Source organism: Lepisosteus oculatus, chromosome 1, assembly GCF_040954835.1.
Source record: "Lepisosteus oculatus isolate fLepOcu1 chromosome 1, fLepOcu1.hap2, whole genome shotgun sequence".
Taxonomy (NCBI): Eukaryota; Metazoa; Chordata; class Actinopteri; order Semionotiformes; family Lepisosteidae; genus Lepisosteus; species Lepisosteus oculatus.
In genome coordinates, this window is record NC_090696.1 from 53,224,235 (window position 1) to 53,240,444 (window position 16,210).

The window sequence follows — 16,210 nt, forward strand, 5'->3', positions numbered from 1 at the left end:
AATTTTCATGTTAAATATTTTTTTTAATTAAAATTCATTCTATACAGCAATCGCATATTTGGGTACCGTTTCATAAAACTTTCATGCTTAAAATGTTTAGGGAGAAATGGAAGACTGGTGTGTATTTTTTCTTGAAACTACCAAGACCAGCCATACACAGTACAGTTTACATACAGTAATGTTTATGTTCCTAAATTAATATCGTTTATGACCTTCAGATGTGTAATGCTCCTCTTCTTTTTATGCTCAGCTACTAAAATTTCCCTTTAGTGGTAAAATTTCATATAAATATTCAGTACTAAGCGGATTAAAATGTGCACAGTAAAGAGATTAAATGATTAAATCTTTTCACTACCGACCAACGCACCACGAGTGCCCCTGTCGGTCATTTTGGCCAGCTAATCACTTACCGCGGTGCCCTGCGGTGGCTTGTGGGTAGTTGCCCGTACCGCGGGTTTGTATTGTGCATTTTGAATGGCTGCATCTGTACATACGAGGAAGACAACAGAATATGATTTTTTCTATTCGAAACGTATTTTAAATGTTTAATTAAGAGGTAAAAACCTTACAGCATACACTGAGATTCTAAGCTGATCAGGAGGAAGAAAAATCACCCGTTTTTCACACATAAAAAGTGGTTATTAACTATCGAAACCTGTTTTTATAGCTTTTAAAGTGTGCAATGTCTAAGCAGGAACACATCATATCTTGTTTTTGATTTATTTTTTAAGAATTAAAAAAATCGTTTGCCCAACCTAATTTTAAAGACCTCCACTTGTGAAAGTTTTTGCAGCCTGTACATAATACTATATACACAATACTGCTGACAGCAGGAACATCCCTATTCTTTACTCAGTAGCTTATTAAAAACAGCAGCCATGGTGTTCAAACCTTTTTTTTTTACACAGAAGAGTGACACAGCTTCGCGTTGTGAATCTGTTTTTCTAAGAAAACGTTTGTCAGTCTGTTCGTGGGGGGAAGGTTAGACTGTCTTTCATTGGAAGACTTGCCCTATTCTCCTTTGAAAATGAAGAAGGTGAGAAAAAACCTGTGAAACCAGTTTGTTTACAAACAATGTAGACACAGAGACTCAGACTTTAAGGAGTAAAATACGGCACAGCCAGCACTGCGGGTGAGAGAGAGACAGAGCCCCAGCCAGGTGCTCCTCGGCCGCAGTGCCAGGCGCATGTGCAACATCAGGTTTACGCCCTACACCCTGCGTTACCGCTGTGTACATACAGTACGAACATGTTGTGATATTTAGAAATATAAAAAATTTCAATATAATGCCAATAATATTTGCTATTTGAGTTTTTCAAAGAAACGTTTATTTGTTAAATGAAAACTCATAGCGATTGCTGGATTTGCACACCAGTCAGTCACTTAAGCTATCACGCCACAGACACAGTGACGTCGCATAGTGCTGAAACAGCTGACACATATCAATAGGAAGTCTTATACTACTGTTTGTGCTACAGTATCTGAATATAATTATATAGTTATTAATTTGTTTAGATACGTGATTCCATATTATATTCCCATTAATCAAATTCTAAAAGTATGCTTTTGTTTATTCCGATAATAAGCGTATTTGCAGAAAGGCTTAAAACTATCACTTTTCTCACAAAGTATATAAACGTACAGTAATATGGTCAGAAGGAGCACATAAAAACGTTTCTGAAATAACCACGGAAGACTTTGATGCTTAAAATGTTTAGGGAGAAATGGAATACTGGTGTGTATTTTTTCTTGAAACTACCAATACCAGCCATATACGATACAGTTTACGTGATATGTTTATGTTCCTAAATTAATATCGTTTATGATTTTCAGATGCATTATGCTCCTCTTCTTTATATGCTCAGCTACTAAAATTTCCCTTTAGTTGTAAAATTCCATACACATATTCAATATTAAGTGAATTAAAATGTGCACAGTAAAGAGATTAAATGATTAAATCCTTTCACTACCGACCAATGCACCACGAGTGCCCCTGTTGGTCATTTTGGCCAGCCAATCACGTACCGTGGTTTGTTGGTAGTTGCGTGCAGTACGGGTTTGTACCGTGCATTTTGAATGGCTGCATCTGTATGTATGCATACAGGAGGCAAACCTTCAGACTAAAGAGATCTGAAAGGCAAGACTCAAAGGCTTGCTTACAACATACATTTTTTATACAGAACAGAAACTCAGGGTGGGAGAGAGTTCTCATCAATCACAACAACTTCTGCTCTCTTGACTAATATGTTTGCTTAAATGACACAATGTTCTTAAAGACAAGATATGGCTGCTTAAAGAGTTCAAAGAACATTTGATTTTGCCTTGCAAGATCAGCTCATTCTTAAGGAGTTTTGTTCTGTTACAAGCACAGCTTGTGCAAGCAGCAGATAAGAAAAAAGTGAGTAAAGTCCACTCAATCAGACATACATGTCTGGCAGGTAGCCTCCTTCATACCATAATCTGAATTTTCATTATACTGTTCATTGGACAACAGCTAAATCACTTGTATTATCTAAATCAGCATGATAGTTTAATGTCACACTACTGCAATGGGACTACTACATGAGAGAACCCAAGTACTGGGCGAGAGGCAGCTGAGTAGGAAATGCGCAAACAGAACGCAGGGAGTTGCACAGAGCTGCTGGGTGGTACATGCACATTCTGGAGACAAGTAGCAGGCTGCTTGTTGACAAACAAACTGGATCAATCAGTTGCGTGGCTGTGGCTAACTTGAGATTCGGAGATTTGAGCTGCGCGTTCACATTTGTACAAGTGAGAATGCAGTACAAGTTTGTACCTCGCACTTTGAATGGCTGCATCTGTATATTTTTAGCCTGTGGTCTTTGGTGAGCATCCCTGGATCCAAGGTGTTGTTTTTCCTTAATGTTTCAGCTTGCTGGCACTACCGCCATATCTGGACCTCTACCACAGCTACCAATACAGGAACTCTATTGAGGTCTCCAGTAATTAAAATGCCTAAGCAGAAATCTCACTTACCATAAATTAATTTGAAAACGTTAAAACATATAAAGTAATAATCAGTTTAAGTGTCTTCATTTATTAAAACGTCATCATATTTCTTACCTCCATTGAGATACCAATCAGGAAAAAGCATTTTGCTATATATTTTTATTTTAAAGTAATTAGTTAGAAAGGTATTTCACAGGAATATAAGAGAAAGGTTACAGATGAGAGAAGGGTATTTGAATATATAGCTATATACTCTATAGTCCACAAGTGTAGCTGAGGCAATAGCTTGTTTTGTTTCTAGCAGCTAATTCCTCTGGGTATTTTGTTATAGACTCATATAATACTTTTATTTAAAAAACTATCTTCCGTTCTCAGTTTTAAATGTACTTCCCCATAGTTTGTATCTTTGTTCTCTAGTTCATGTTCTACTGTTGAATCTGAATAAGTCCATAGGGTTGACTTTGTCAATGTCTATACAGGTAGAATACAGAATCATACATAATATGGAAAGCACAGTAAATTATGTAACAATTTACATCTTTACAAATAAGGTTATCTGCAACATACCTGGTGATGCAGCCTGGTAAATAATCTTATCCTCAGTCTTCTCAGGAACAACTGTGTGGCATACTGCCATCATGGTCATAAATTCCAAAATTACTGGTGCTGTTGGCTAGATTAAAAAACAGATAAAGCAGTTATTTAGTTATTAATTATTTCTTTTACAAGATTCTAACAAATGTCTGGAACGTCTGAGGTGTGTTGTAGTTAAAAAGTGAATGTTCCCCAGATAAAAAACAACCAACTGCTGATTTACTTTACCATCAGAAATAAACAGGGGCCAAAGGATGTCAAAGGAAGAATGTACATAAAAATTTGGAATCTATTGTTTATAGCTGTTCTAGTCTAGTCTAGAAATTGTAACATAACCCTATATTTTAAGTTACATCAGACATCAAATATTATTTACAGTGCAAATTCAGCAGAAAAACAATCTTTTGATGAGCTTTACATGAAAAAATAATCATTTACTTCAGAGATAAGAATCAAGCAAAATTAAAACAGAACACTTACACTTAGACATTTCTTGGAATGGCTTTAAAACTTTAACGGCCATTTTGCAGAGAAACCTTAAAATTGCTTGTAGTGTACTGACTGTCACATTTTCAGTTTCTTGGGTTTTTCAATAAATTTGTAAATCTGTGATTCTTTACTTATGATATCACACTTAAATGTTAAGTGCCTCACTTAAGAGGACGGACTCGTGAGCAGAAAGTGGTTTCACAAGTAATTGGTTTGTAAATTAAAAGCTATGATTTGAGTATGGAAAATTACATTACTTCAGTACTTAGCTAGTAATTACTACATTACTTAACTAGTACTTACATTAATTTCATTTTATATGTTGTCCTATTTCTTTAAATCCACTTAACATAGAATATTAATATGGAATCATGTAACTAAAGGCACATTTTGGCAGATGAAAATCAAAATAGGTTTCTGAGCATTAACAATATTCATTTATAAATATAATAAATATTTTGCTGGTTGTGGTAGTTTTTTCCACTTTCTTTCATAAACGTGCATCAAATCACCTTCATAAACCTGCATCCAAATTTTTAATGTGGTTACTTTTGGCTATTTTGGAAATGTAGTGATGTGCTTGTTTTACAGTGGCAATATGAAATAATAATGATTGTTAAGTGACAAGCTTGATTTCTTCTCATCTAAACTAATCTGTGTTAATAAGAAACAAAACTGATATAATAGTAGCAAACCCAAGTGAAGACATTGAGCAAACTGTTGATAATATATACAGTGGCTATCAAAATATTCATCCCCCTGGGCTTTTACATTTTATTGTGTTACAATATGGCATCATAATGAACGTTTTTGCTTGAGTGCTTTTGAAAGAAGACACCCTTTAATGTAAAATGTTTTACAGATCCTCCTAAATTAATTATAAATATAAAATGGAAAATAACTGATTGCAAGTATTCACCCCCTTTGAGTCAATATTTGGTAGATGCATGGTAGGCGTCGGCTGTATGTTTTGAGTCATTGTTCTACAGGAAGGTGTATCTTCTCACAAGTTCTATGTCTCTTGCAGACCGCAACAGGTGCTCCTCCAGGATTTCTGTGTTCTTTGCTGCATCCATTTTTCTGTCTTCACAAGTCTTCCAGGAACTGATGGAGCGAAGCTTTCCCATAGCATGATACTACCACCACCATGCTTCACAGTAGGGATGGTGTTCTCAGAATGCTGTTCATTGTTATGCTTGCGCCAAACATAGTGCTTACCATTGTGGCCAAAAAGGTCAATTCTGGCCTAGTCATACGATAGAATCTTGTACCACTTGGTCACAGAGTCTTCCACATGCCTACTGGAAAAGTGTAGTCGAGATTTGATGTATGATTTGTCACTCTCCCATGAATCCAAATTTGTGAGGCACTAATGCAATTCTCATATGCACAGTTTCTCCCAACTCAGCCATGAAAGACTGTTATGTCTTTAGGTTTGTCACAGGCTTCTTGGCGGGCTCCCTGCCTAGTGCACTTCTTGCCTGGAAACTCACACAGTTGTGCTAAGTTTTCTACATTTCTTTATAATTAAATTTGGGGGATATATAATGCCTTGGAAATCTTTTTTAATCTTTTCAATAACCATATTGCAGATTTGTTTTCAAAGTTCCTTTGTCTTCATGATGTAGTTTTTGTTGGGAGCTGTACTAATCAGCTGTGGGACCTCCTTGATGGTAGACACAGTATATGTATGCTGAGCTCATGTGAAACAATTGCACGCATGTGGACTCCATTTAACAAATTATGTGAATTTATGTGAGCCTATTTAGGTGTGTCACAGTAAAGGGGGTGAATACTTATGCAATCACTTATTTTCTGTTTTCTATGTATAATTAATTTTGAAGGATCTGTAGGAATTTTGTTTTCACTTTCACATCATAGAGTGCTTTGTGTCAGTAAAATCCCACATACATTGTGATTCTAGTTTGTAACATAGAAAAATGTGAAAAACCACAAGTTACCACAAGATGGTGACAAAGAACAAAAGACAACCAAACTCAAGAGTATCTTACAGAGGTCCCCTGGTTTCATTCTAATATTATTTTATATAAACTGAGAATTGAAAACATATATACATGTTCTCACCAAAACATTTACAGTGTTAATTCAAATGCAAGTTAACTTTGGTCTAGTTTAGAGGGGCCAGAACCAAGTAAAGAAAAACTTTAAAAAACATTAAATACCACTAAATCATTAAATGTTCTTGAAAGCACTTTACTTGGAATCAAGACTGGAGGTGTAACAGAGATTTTAATTTGATATAATGGACATATTTCAATGGAGGCATCTTGTTTTCTTCTGCAGATTAATGTTTCAGAATGTGACAAAGAATACATAATATATCACAGTATTAAGCAAGAAGATTCTTTATGTATGTTATCACTAGTAAGCAAACTAAATAGCTTGGGAAAGGGAATGTGTGGTTAGTGGTATATGTTGTGCAATATTTCTTTAACAAGTATTTTCTAATTCTTTCATAATGTTTAAACTGCTGTTTAGTAAAAACAAAATACTACTATCTATGCTGCGAATATATTCTAAAATGGACAAGCTCAAATATAAATGTTATAATGATGTGATATGTTCTGTTTTAATTCTTAATCCCCAAAACTGAGCTTATAATTGGCCATATATGAGCCTTCACTCAAAACATAATTTAGTTTTAGCTAAAGCAGTGAATTACTAACTACAGAAAATTACTAATCCATAAATATAAGCTATTTGATTTTTCATACTTTTTTTGCTTTTCATATGTCTGTTCTATTTGCTTCTCACCCTAGTATTTTATTTCTTGGCTCTTTCTACATTGGTTTCTGAAATTGTTATTCAACCAATCTATCCATTTTCCAACCTCTTTATCCAACTGTGGGTCAGGGTGGCTCAGAGGCTATTACTGGCAAGCAAGCAGTGCACGGCAGAATACATCCTAAATGGGACACTGGCCCATTACAGAGCTCACACAGACACAAACACACACACACTTACACCTGGGACAGTATTCCTAAAACCCAGTTAACCTAGGATTATTTCTTTGGACTGTGGGGGAAAATCAGAGCACCTAGAGGAAACCCACGCAAATATGGGGAGAATTGAACCCAGGGTTCCAGCGCTGCATAGCGGCATTGCGAACAATTCTCCCACTGTGCTGCCCTTAATAAAAGAATTCTTGAAATAGATCTAAGATCAAATGGAATCATGCTTTAAACTGCTATTAAATTCCCATTACTCTTCTAATCTCCAAAGTATACAGTGCCTTGCGAAAGTATTCGGCCCCCTTGAACTTTTCAACCTTTTGCCACATTTCAGGCTTCAAACATAAAGATATAATTTTTTTATTTTATGTGAAGAATCACCAACAAGTGGGACACAATTGTGAAGTGGAACGAAATCTATTGGATTTTTGAAACTTTTTTAACTAATAAAAAAATGAAAAGTGGGGCGTGCAAAATTATTTGGCCCCCTTGCGTTAATACTTTGTAGAGCCACCTTTTGTTGCGATTACAGCTGCAAGTCGCTTGGGGTATGTCTCTATCAGTTTTGCACATCGAGAGACTGAAATTCTTGCCCATTCTTCCTTGCAAAACAGCTCGAGCTCAGTGAGGTTGGATGGAGAGCGTTTGTGAACAGCAGTTTTCAGCTCTTTCCACAGATTCTCGATTGGATTCAGGTCTGGACTTTGACTTGGCCATTCAAACACCTGGATACGTTTATTTGTGAACCATTCCTTTGTAGATTTTGCTGTATGTTTGGGATCATTGTCTTGTTGGAAGATAAATCTCCGTCCCAGTTTCAGGTCTTTTGCAGATTCCAACAGGTTTTCATCCAGAATGGTCCTGTATTTGGCTGCATCCATCTTCCCCTCAATTTTAACCATCTTCCCTGTCCCTGCTGAAGAAAAGCAGGCCCAAACCATGATGCTGCCACCACCATGTTTGACAGTGGGGATGGTGTGTTGAGGGTGATGAGCTGTGTTGCTTTTACGCCAAACATATCGTTTTGCATTGTGGCCAAAAAGTTCGATTTTGGTTTCATCTGACCAGAGCACCTTCTTCCACATGTTTGGGGTGTCTCCCAGGTGGCTTGTGGCAAACTTTAGACGAGACTTTTTATGGATATCTTTGAGAAATGGCTTTCTTCTTGCCACTCTTCCAAAGGCCAGATTTGTGCAGTGTAAGACTGATTGTTGTCCTATGGACAGACTCTCCCACCTCAGCTGTAGTTCTCTGCAGTTCATCCAGAGTGATCATGGGCCTCTTGGCTGCATCTCTGATCAGTCTTCTCCTTGTCTGAGCTGAAAGTTTAGAGGGACGGCCAGGTCTTGGTAGATTTGCAGTGGTCTGATACTCCTTCCATTTCAAGATGATCGCTTGCACAGTGCTCCTTGGGATGTTTGAAGCTTGGGAAATCTTTTTGTATCCAAATCCGGCTTTAAACTTCTCCACAACAGTATTACGGACCTGCCTGGTGTGTTCCTTGGTCTTCATGATGCTCTCTGCGCTTTCAACAGAACCTTGAGACTATCACAGAGCAGGTGCATTTATACAGAGACTTGATTACACACAGGTGGATTCTATTTATCACCATCAGTCATTTAGGACAACATTGGATCATTCAGAGATCCTCGCTGAACTTCTGGAGTGAGTTTGCTGCACTGAAAGTAAAGGGGCCGAATAATTTTGCACGCCCCACTTTTCATTTTTTTATTAGTTAAAAAAGTTTCAAAAATCCAATAGATTTCGTTCCACTTCACAATTGTGTCCCACTTGTTGGTGATTCTTCACATAAAATAAAAAATTTATATCTTTATTTTTGAAGCCTGAAATGTGGCAAAAGGTTGAAAAGTTCAAGGGGGCCGAATACTTTCGCAAGGCACTGTATGTACATGCGACTGACTGGTGTCCCGTCTAGGTTGTACCCTGCCCAAAGCCTGTCCTGTTAAGCTCCCCTGTGACCCTATATTGAATAAAGAAGTTAGAAAATGAATGGATTAATTATATTGCAAATTTACCTGTCTAAGCATTCTACATATTCTCATACATTATTTTTTTAATATAATACAAATACCAGTAAAACCCCAAAGCAGAACAACAGATAAATGCAAGCTATAGAGAATATACAAAAAAGAAATGATGTGCGTGTGTGGAGGGTGGCACGGTGGTGCAGTGGCTTGCATTGCTGAGGATGTGCGTTTAATTTCAGACCTGGGGTGCATGCTGCGTGGAGATTGTTCTATGTTTGTATGGTTTCCTCCAGAAATACTTTAGAAGCAATCCAGTGCTACTTACATGGTTACTCTGGAGGTTTTCCAGTAAGCTTTGGTCATTAAATCCCATTTCATCAAGAGACTGTGCACTGTGACTGTAAGAGATTGAGAAAAAGAAAAGTACTTCAGTTAATTTACAATGACAAGAAAGTATGTTAATGTATAATTCCAGCCATTCAAAATGCGCAGAGTATGCTGCGTCAAAACGCGGTGTGCATGGCACATCATACCGCATGCAAATTGAAATATGATAATAGTATCTGGAAGCACCTTGTAAAAGCGCCAGGTGGAGCTAATAAAGCTTAACATTTCATGTACAGCATTTGAACAGTCGCCAGAAAACGCATGGTTTCAAATCCCGGTCACTGCGGAAGGGCAATCTTTTTCCAATTAAGAATTTAAGTTGTATACTCGTTAGACCTTTAATAATTTTATACTGTGTATTACAGCATGTTAATCACTAAACATTAAAAAGTCTGTATATTTTATAAAAGCAAAATAGATTGCTCAGTTGGACAAAAGTACACAACCTTCCACCTTCATCATTAATATTTTAATTATGCGATATATTTTATGCATTAAAGTCTTTACAGAAGATAGTACTAATATTATTAATAATGAATGACCTTGGACAGGCTGTAAGCTCAAAGTATTACCCTGGTCCACTTTCTTTGTAACTGTCTTTGTGAACGAAAATACTTTATTTTTTCATTGACAAAAAGTAACACCACAGCATTTAGTTGATCCAATCAGGTATTTGTTTCCAATCATACAAAATAAGTTTTGAGAATCTCCGATTCACCATGCCTTTCACATGCTCATAAAAGATATTAATTTAGGAACACAAACATATTATGTAAACTGTATATGGCTGGTATTGGTATTTTAAATAAAAAATACACACCAGTATTCCACTTTCTCCCTAATCATTTTAAGTATGAAAGTATTTCATGTAGTTATTTTGGAAACGTTTTTAATTGCTCCTTCTGACCATATTAAATGTATATACTTTGTGAAAAGTGATAATGTTTTAACCTTTTCTGCAAATAATCTCGTTATCGGAGTAAACAAAAGCATACTTTTAGAATTTGATTAAATAGGAAATATAATATGGAATCATGTATCTGAAGAAATTAATAACGATATAATTATATTTATGTACTGTAACTCAAATAATAGGCAGTGAAAACATTTCTCAGTCCGCCCGTGGGGTAAAGGGGGACTGTCTTTCATTGGAAGGTTTGCCTATTCTACTCTGAGAATGTTGTGGGGAGGAAAAGTGCCCCCGGTCTTTTTTTTTCCACTGACAAAGTTGTGTTAACAAAAACTACAGTATGCTTAAGAGCTGTTAAACTGGTTCTCTTTAATGTTCTATTTATTTTTCGGAACAGCCAGCCATCCCGAACCACACAGACACCAGCTAACCTGCTAGAGCACCACAGCTCACACTCAAATATATCACAGATCACAGATCAGTCCCAATGTGTGAGATATTGCTGTATGATCCGTGTTTGATCTTTGATCTGAGCTTTAATAGAGAGCTTATCTCTATTAATATAAATATCAAGTGGTATTAAATAAATACAACCTTTTTGTATAGATGAAACTTTTCTAAAATTTATTTTAAAAAATAAAAACGATAACAATCTAATCTTTCCACATTTGATCCCATGAGGAAGTACAATACGCTCCTGCTTTGTTTAACAATGGTATGAAAAAAAAGTCTAAATGGTGAAAAATGTTTAAAGTTAATTAAGGGACTTTGAAGACAAACTGATGTCACCGCACTGGCAAGCATGTTCTTTAGATACTTTAGATACTTTTCTTTAGATAACACGATTTCATATTATATTCCCTATTAATCAAATTTGAAAAGTATGCTTTTGTTTACTCTGATAACGAACGTATTCGCAGAAAAGGTTAAAACATTATAACTTTTTACAAAGTATATTAACTTAATATAGTCAGGAGGAGCACGTACAATTGTTTCTAAAATAATCACTTGTAAGACTTTCCTTAAAATGTTAAGGAAGAAAGTGGAATACTGGTGTGTATTTTTTCTTTAAACTACCAATACCAGCCATATACAGTTTACATAATATGTTTTAATTAATATTATTATTAATATTAATATCGTTTATGACCATCAGACGCTTTATGCTCCTCTTCTTTTTATGCTGAGCTACTAAAATTTCCCTTTAGTTGTAAAATTCCATATAAATATTCAATTCTAAGCGAATTAAAACATGAACAGTAAAGAGATTAAATGAAGCAATTGTTTCACTAACAACCAATACACCATGAGTGCCCGTCGGTCATTTTGGCCAGCCAATCACGTACTGCGGTACAACGCGGTGAACTTTAGATAATTTCCCGCGATCCGGGGTTGTACCATGCATTTTGAATGGCTGCATCTGTATTTTAATATACAGAGATGAAATACAAAATCACTATTCAAAGCACTCAAAAAAGTTATAGTAGATCTAAAAAATGTTGAAGGCGTCTAGGTTTTAATGCAACATGTATTTTACTAGGTTAATTTAAATAAAAATACAAATCAAATAAGTAAATTATGAAAAAACTATCATTTGTACTTTTGTATATTTACTGCCACATCAAATTCTTTGCTGGTAATGCTGTTTAGCAGTGAGAATCAGCTTCAGCAAAAGACAAAATTAAGAGAAGGGCTAAGAGAAAAGCTGATTTTCTACCTGCTTCTTAATTTAAGATGTTTGTATAGAGGGTTTAATGAAAATGATAAGGGCACCACAGAGAATCAAACAGAATACAATTAACAGGACAATAATGAACAAGGAAAAACAAAAATGCAGATGATATAAACTGTTGCTTTCAAAACAATTTTGAGTGAGATTGTTGAGGTTAAAATTACACCTGTTTTAGCAGACCCCACAATTTCCACCGAAAATCAGAACAACTTGTGTATGGATTAGTAGAATCAAAATGCTGCATTTGTATGAGAAGCAAGAAAAAGACACAACGAAAAACCAACAAAAAAAAAGAGAAAATTGGGCAAGCTGAGGACGTGGGATTGATATTATTTAACATGCCTTGCCCAACTTATCACAGCTCCTTATAGGATTCACTGAAATCATAGCAGTACGGCCAAAGCTGTTTTAACCTATTCACTACCGTTTATGGATTATCTACTGACCAATATGATAACTGACAATGAGTGAATTTGTAAACTGTTATAGTTTGGCACTATAGAAGTACTGACAGTCTTCTTTCCTAAGTTTCACCAAGAAACTTGCAGTTTCACAAGATTATTCAAAGTAATTAAAAGCAAGTATATGGTTTCTTCATGGTTAATGATAAAAAACATAATCATTACCACAATAAAAAGAATCTATGCCTCACTACTTTTGGCTTCCTTGCTGCATGTCAAATATTGAATATTCTTTGACTAATTACTAGTGGGGAAGTCTGCATATCGTGCAACTTTTGAGCAGCTGAAGAATTTCATATTACTAAATCAAAAGTCTCCCTATCTTTTTTCAGATTTAAACCTGAGACATGTATCAGACCAAAATATCTCAAAAGGTAATTCTATATATCTAACTAATAGATACTAATATTCAATAACTGTGATGTGAATACTGTACAAAAACATTTAAACTGTGCAGCACTATACTATAAATAACACATTCTGTATCACTCAGACAATACTATTGTTTCCTAACACAAGCCCTGTGAAATTACAGATTTGAAGAATCCTATGGTTATTAAAATATTCTTAAATGCTCGTAGGCGTAAACTGCTGTTACTCAAAGACAGCAGTTATTACCTTAATTGCTTTTCTTTTATCAGTAATGTGGGAAAAGAAACAAAAGAAAGCTAAAACCAAGCCAAAAAGCATTCTTATGACCTATTCCTTAGGATGCTAAACAAACAAACAAATCATATAAGATCAGGAACTCTTACCAGTCATCATCTGTGTAACTATATTCCTCAGGCTCAGGAGAGTGACTTCAGTAAAAGGAGAAAGCAAAAAAGCGCAAGAAAGAACACAATACTATCACTACACACATGATACAATGACTTCCTGGCATATCAGCCTTCAAAACACATTTGACCTCTTTAAGTCACTTAAAGCTGCATGCTGGCTTCAGTCTATTTCTGAGTCCACTTACAATTATGATTTTGTGAATGACGACTGGAATTAGCCTTTGCTACATTGTTTATGACGTCATTAGAGACTTCAAAAGAGAGATGAGACCTCCAAATGTGAATAAATAAAAAAGCCATTTAAAATGATGCAGCACCAAGAGATGAAAAGATATTGTGGGTCAAGATTAGGGGGAGACTTGGACAATCTTGAAAATACAACGTTAAAGCTTGAAATACAGCAGCAAACTATTGTAAAACAATGACAAAATTACAAGTTACCTTAACACGTAATACCCATTTTACATACAATCCCAGCATTTTCATGAAGCACTTAAAAACATCTGTGTTGCGCACAAAGTCAGTTTCACTTCTTTGTAAAAAGTAATAATAATACAGCAATAATTAAAAAGTCACAAACATACAACAATTTGATACAATGATACATTGTATTGTATATATAACATATACAGTCTATCACAACACCAATGCCTTGCACACCAACAAGAATAATAGAATCTATTTGTAAATCTATCTGCCATGATACAAAAAGTTGATCATTCACTCAGGGATTACAAAGATAAGAATTAATAATGTCTGAGTTATAATTCCATTATAATGGTTAACATGTCTACCTCATATATAATATCAGTCTCATATATGTAATCACATTCATATTCTCAAAGACAAAATATGCCTTTACTGTCGTGAGCTAAAATTTATCAAATGTGTTTAGAATAGTTTAACTTCAGAGAACTGTGAATACAGACTCAAACATCCATTGGCCAGTTGGAGTTTTGAACTTCCTGCTGAGGACGGAGCTGGGTTGGGTTTGTCACCATGATAGGACTTGCGCATTCCTCAACTCTCACTTGTACAACTGTGAACTGCGCTCAACTTAATCTCCGAATCTCAAGTTAGCCACAGCCACATCTGCCAGCTCAACTGATTGATCCAGTTTGCTTGTCAGCAAGCAGCTTGCTACTTGTCTCCAGAATGTGCATGTACCACCCAGCAGCTCTGTGCAACTCCCTGCGTTCTGCTTGCGCATTTCCTACTCAGCTGCCTCTCGCCCAGTACTTGGGTTCTCTCACGTAGTAGTCCCATTGCAGTAGTGTGACATTAAACTATCATGCTGATTTAGATGTTGTCCAATGAACAGTATAATAAAAATTCAGATTATGGTATGAAGGAGGCTACCTGCGAGACATGTATGTCTGCTTGAGTGGACTTTACTCACTTTTTTCTTATCTGCTGCTTGCACAAGCTGTGCTTGTAACAGAACAAAACTCCTTAAGAATGAGCTGATCTTGCAAGGCAAAATCAAATGTTCTTTGAACTCTTTAAGCAGCCATATCTTGTCTTTAAGAACATTGTGTCATTTAAGCAAACATATTAGTCAAGAGAGCAGAAGTTGTTGTGATTGATGAGAACTCTCTCCCACCCTGAGTTTCTGTTCTGTATCAAAAATGTATGTTGTAAACAAGCCTTTGAGTCTCGCCTTTCAGATCTCTTTAGTCTGAAGGTTTGCCTCCTGTATGCATACATACAGATGCAGCCATTCAAAATGCACGGCACAAATCCGTACTGCATGCAACTACCCACAAACCACCGCAGCGTACCACGGTACGTGATTGGTGTCACGGACGTCCAAAGGGACTAACCGTGGGGAGGAGGAGAGCGGAAAAAGACCCATATGCGTAGCGGCGAGACGGGAAAAAGGCCCGGGCTCATAGTGCAAAGAGTTCAGGAATGCCGCATAGAAACCTATGCCCTCAGGGAGCGGACGTGGGGCGCCCTGGTGCTAGGCGGGTCTCAGGACATCCGAACGTCAATGCTGAGCGAGGACAGAGTGCAAGACCAGGAAATATATAGCCCAAGGGAAAGAGAAGGACAGGAAGGACAGCAGACCAGAAACTAGGGACAGGACAGAGAAGGAGCGCCCTCTGGCTGCAGAGGGCGTGACAGTACCCCCCCCTTCATGGGCGGCTCCCGACGCCCATACAAATAAATAAGCTGCACAGCACTGGGGGGAGGAAAAACCTCATTTAACTGAAAGGAAACCTCCGGGAATCCACGGCTGAGAGCTACCCCTTCCTCCGGGGTATAAAACTTTATTGGGTGGAGGAAGGGGGGGGTAGAGAAGAGCTCTGGAGACTAAAACAAAAAAGTACACAAGCACAAACACAACAGACAAAAACCTGGGAAAGACCAGGGAGACAAACCACAAAAAAAAGGAACCAAAAACAGGTAGGAACCGAAGTTCCGAGACACAGAGAGCAGGGGGGACCAAAAAGGAGGGGAAACCAGGAAGAAAAAAATCAAAACAAAAGGCAAAAAACAAGAAAAAAAAACACAAAAACCCCGGGGAAAAATACCGCAGACTGGGCAAATGGCACGTTCACATTCTAACGCTGATATCGGAGTGGACAACCTGAGGAAAGCCAGATCGAAGTCCGCTCACAGACACAGATGCCCGGAATGATATCCAGCAAAAGAATGGAGGAACGGCAAATGGGCACGTTCGCATACTAACGCTGATATCGGAGTGGACAACCTGAGGAAAGCCAGACCGAAGCCCGCTCACAGACACAGATGCCCGGAGTGATATCCAGCGAAAGGCATGGAGGAACGGCAGAAAGCTTACCATTCTATCACTGATATCGGAGAGAGAAAGACCAGGAAGAGCCAGGCACGAGAACCCGCTCCAGACACAGAAGCTCGGAGTGATATCCAGTAATGAGAATAGGCAAGCCAGCTCAACATTCA

The 16,210-nt window shown here is 37.0% G+C and overlaps 1 protein-coding gene across 6 annotated transcripts in view; it reads right to left on the bottom strand.

Moving 5' to 3' along the window:
- The window catches only part of atp8a1 (ATPase phospholipid transporting 8A1), a 330,133-nt gene that overhangs the window by 155,358 nt on the left and 158,565 nt on the right, over positions 1-16,210 (bottom strand). For 4 of the 6 annotated variants that reach the window (XM_015345307.2, XM_015345309.2, XM_069190607.1 and 1 more), the window contains 3 exons: positions 13,259-13,303; positions 9,339-9,411; positions 3,538-3,643 (listed from right to left, as the gene is read on the bottom strand). In XM_015345307.2, coding sequence (XP_015200793.1) covers positions 3,538-3,643; positions 9,339-9,411; positions 13,259-13,303 — 224 coding nt within the window. The remainder of the gene's footprint in view (positions 1-3,537; positions 3,644-9,338; positions 9,412-13,258; positions 13,304-16,210) is intronic. The other 2 variants (XM_069190605.1, XM_015345310.2) reach the window with 1 other exon arrangement.